Below are 4174 nucleotides of genomic sequence, written 5' to 3'. Positions count from 1 at the left end.
GTGTCTGTGTCTGTCTGTCTGTCTGTCTGTCTGTCTGTCTGTCTGTCTGTCTGTCTGTCTCTGTCTGTCTGTCTGTCTGTCTGTCTGTCTGTCTGTCTGTCTGTCTGTCTCTGTTTTTCACACACACACACACACACACACACACACACACACACACACACACACACACACACACAAACATTGTACAATAAGACCATAGGTAGTTAGACGAAAATTCTAGTGGTTTGTCTATAATCCAAAATAATGGTCATTAGTGACATGTATATTCTAATTAAGGTGTTCATGTCAGGTACAATGCAAGTCATACACCAACATTAGATGAAAAACGAAGGAATGTCTTGATGTGCTATGCATATAACTTTGGATGAACATTTCCTTGCCAACATTTTCGTTGTCGAACAAGTTTAATGTTATTATGTACTATCATGTTGTATTTGGTATTTACACTGTAAGGCCATTGTACTGAAATGTAGTAAAAACCCTCCATTTCAAGTTTTAAAGATTCACTTTTAGAAATGTGCAAATGTCCAGCTACAAAATATCTTTTCTAGTCATCATGACCTGAGATGCCCCACAGACTGCGAGTTTTATATCCCGTTTAACAATGTTGCATTATATCAGTGATCCTAATATATGAATGAGTTATACTACTCTTCGTCTCGTTCCCATTCTCCAGACTTTATGGAAGGATAGTCAGCAAAACCTGTTAACCACCAATGAAATTGTGTGTCCGCAAACTCATTGGTCCGCACAGCGACAGTTCTGCAGTGTCTGCACACTCGGTAACTACAACTTGTATCAAAATGACCATCAACAAATTAACTAATTTCTAGAAACTCCTTTAGTAGTCCCTGCGTTTACTAAGTTTTTTTAGCGACGTGCTATAATCACGGGGTGAAGCTGCATGGACTAATATACACTATCAACACACAATGTCATGTAGAACACGATCAAAACACATGTAGAAGGTGAAATTATATTGATTCCAAAAAGTTAAGCTATAAACATTTTCTCTCTATACATATCTAGGTATTTGCACTGAAACAAACTTCGAATATCGATAACGGGTTTGTTTGAACTTTAAATCGTTGGTGTAACAAACTAAAAATGGAATCGAATTCCAAGGATGACGTTATCACTTCTGACGTCGACGATACGAAGACTGAGAAGAACACTACCAGTGAAACTGATGAAAGCAAAGCAAACGACGAGGGCAGTGACCTGAAGGAACCTCTATTGTGTGGATGGTTCAGTTTTCGCCCGAAGTCTCTCCAGTGGTTTAATTCAATCGGATGGTTGGTGTTTTCTGTAAGCATGTTATGTTTTACCCAAGGAATGCTTATAAGTGGACTGGTTCCTGTAAGTTTGACATCGATAGAGACTCGCTTCCAGATGACCAGTACTCAACTCGGTATTATAGTCGCTGCCTATGACTTCACCGTTTTAGTTTTAATCGTGTTCGTGTCATACATACTTGCAACTAAAAACAAACCTCGGTGGATTGGTATCGGGACGGCTATCATTGGTATTGGAGCATTGATGTGGACACTTCCTCAGTTCCTTACTGGAATTTACGACCCAGGGGCTGGAATCGATTACTATCCACTGTGTCGACCTGGTCAGAATGTTACTTACGAAGAATGCGATTCGTCTTGGGGATCATTGTCCAATTATTTCTACATGTTTCTGTTTGCTCAAATCACCATAGGCATCGGTGCATCTCCCATATACACCGTGGGTTACGCCTGGGTTGATGAAAACGCTACCATTCGAAAAAGTGGATGGTACATGGGTGAGTACGACTGTTATAACATATTTAACTGTGTCACACGTACCCCCCCCCCCCGGAATATCCACGTTATCGTATTCTCAGACCACCAAACAATGTATTACCTACGTATATATTTCTAGTGGTTGTTTGTTTGTTTTTGCCTACATATGAAGCGGAGTTCAAATTTCAACTTCTGCCAGGTGTTATTTTTAAATTTATGACCGTAAACTATCAGAATCTCGTTATTTCAGTCTACCCTCTCTTCTGAAAATTGCTACCCTGCGAGATTGGATCGATAATTGCACAACACATCCCTCTGTTAATTACCAGGTAATAACTTGAAGCTGTCATTAGCATAGCGCTTTATCTATCATTCATTTTTTGTGACAAAGAGATGATTGACATGTGATTGACATGTGATTTACAAGCACTCTCACATGACCATTACACGTCTACAAATGGTTTGATCATAATATTTAGTGCCCAACGCTTGTATATAAACATCCCAAAACATATGCGCACTGATGATGCGCAGCGCTTGACCTCAGTGCTTTGAATTATGGTATGGAAGACTGAAGAAAACCGGGCCTAATATATGTCGTGTACCATGACCCATGTTAGTGACCTCGACACATGTAAAGGAGACAGTCATTATTGTCATGGTTACTGCAGTTGAGGCAATGTGTTGCTAGAATGAATGTCTAGATGCCTTCAATATCTAAATTAATAACCAGTAAGATGCTTGGATCTCCTAAATCAATTTATTTCCCACAATTCCTTGCCCAGGTATACTACTGCGGGCCTCATCTTAGCTAGATCTCAATAATTCTATTTTAGAGAGGTCGCAGGATGCAGTTTTTTCTGTCTCTCCTAAGCATATAGATATACATCTAAGATAAAAGCTCAGCCTCATTTTACTGCCCTTTAACTGTTACAGGTATTCTTAGTACTATGGCAATGCTTGGACCTGCGATGGGAATCACAATTGGTGCATTGTTTCTTAGTATCTACACTGATCCTGGCGTAGAGTAAGTATATATATTTTGTATTAAACACTATCCTAACTCCTTTCTATGGCACTATGGGTATACCAGTTACCGTATTCTATCAATTGTTCGTGCAGGCATTTACACATTGACAATGAGTTTTTACTAGAAAATTTGTTCCATGTCTAGGACATTTTGCAATTATCACTATTTTCAATATAAACCATTAGGTTTCTAGAAAATTCATTTTTTTAATAGTGTGATTATGCATACATTTATGGTGTTTTCCAAAACAATGTCCACATTAACACACACATGCGATAAAAATAATACAGAACATATTTTTTTAGATGAAAGTTCGAAAAGTAGCAACAAGGAATAGTAAATGTGGTGATTGGTTTTAATAATATCCATATATTTATCGTTCGTTTCTTTTGAAAAATGAATTTCCCTGGGTCATAATGGCCTTGTAATGTACCGTTACGTCAAACAGTACTCAGTTTGTGAGTGAACCCAGTGATGGTTATTTATTGGCTGAGAAAAGTATGAAGCGCGATGTCGAATAGAAAAGTGACTGCGATTTGATTTTCTTTACAGAACTGATCTTACACCTAGTGATTCCATGTACGTTGGAGGGTGGTGGATTGGATTTTTCATCGTCTTCATTCTGGCTTTTCTGGTCTCAATTCCAATCAGTTCTTTTTCACATCCGGAACTTCCAGGTGAGCTTTTCTTTAAAACATAACTGACAGGTACCATTTCACCAATTTATATAGTCTAAGTATACAGCATGTATGTATAACAATACATCATACAGATTGTATTACAGTCATATTCTGGCACTCATACCATCCACTCTCCTTAGATTGTAATAGCGCCACCAACGATTTTGCTTGCATGTCTGCACAAGGACAGTTTGTGGAAACATACCAGTTTGGTGTGTTATCTATGTCTGTAGATCCCGACAAACAAACAGTAGTTATTTTTATACACGTACGGAAGACACACAAACACCAAAACGAACAAAATTGTGATGCTATATTTAGTTTCAAAATTAAAGTCGGGTAGTATTCTTACACGTCTTTTACGTTACGTTGCGTACCCCGTTATGGTAATTAGCAAATTTGGAAATTTAGAAAGCATACGACTATGTGGTTTTGTTTTTTTGTTTGTTTGTTTGTTTGTTTTTTTGTTTTTTTGTTTTTTTGTTTGTTTGTTTGTTTGTTTTTGTTTGCTCTTAGTCACTAGTCTTATCAGTACAACCATGGACATGATGCACAGTTAACTCGCTTTAACTGGTTCAAAAGTAAAGAACAAATGCAATTGCAATCACTTTATGGCAATGAATAATAAATAACTCTCTCAAATATGCTAGACTCTCTCGCGAAGCCCCGAGCGCGATAACAGGGAGAGTCGC

The 4174-nt window shown here is 38.0% G+C and overlaps 1 protein-coding gene across 1 annotated transcript in view; it reads left to right on the top strand.

Annotated features, from left to right (window-relative positions):
* The first annotated feature begins 1107 nt into the window (after positions 1-1107).
* Positions 1108-4174, top strand: part of LOC144444882 (solute carrier organic anion transporter family member 4C1-like) — an 8101-nt gene continuing 5034 nt past the window's right edge. Inside the window, exons 1-3 of the mRNA XM_078134431.1 lie at positions 1108-1792; positions 2709-2799; positions 3355-3479. Coding sequence (XP_077990557.1) covers positions 1108-1792; positions 2709-2799; positions 3355-3479 — 901 coding nt within the window. The remainder of the gene's footprint in view (positions 1793-2708; positions 2800-3354; positions 3480-4174) is intronic.

Source organism: Glandiceps talaboti, chromosome 13 (assembly GCF_964340395.1).
Source record: "Glandiceps talaboti chromosome 13, keGlaTala1.1, whole genome shotgun sequence".
Classification (NCBI taxonomy): domain Eukaryota; kingdom Metazoa; phylum Hemichordata; class Enteropneusta; family Spengelidae; genus Glandiceps; species Glandiceps talaboti.
Note: the sequence above shows the minus strand (reverse complement) of the source record. Positions and strands in the feature narration are given on the sequence as shown.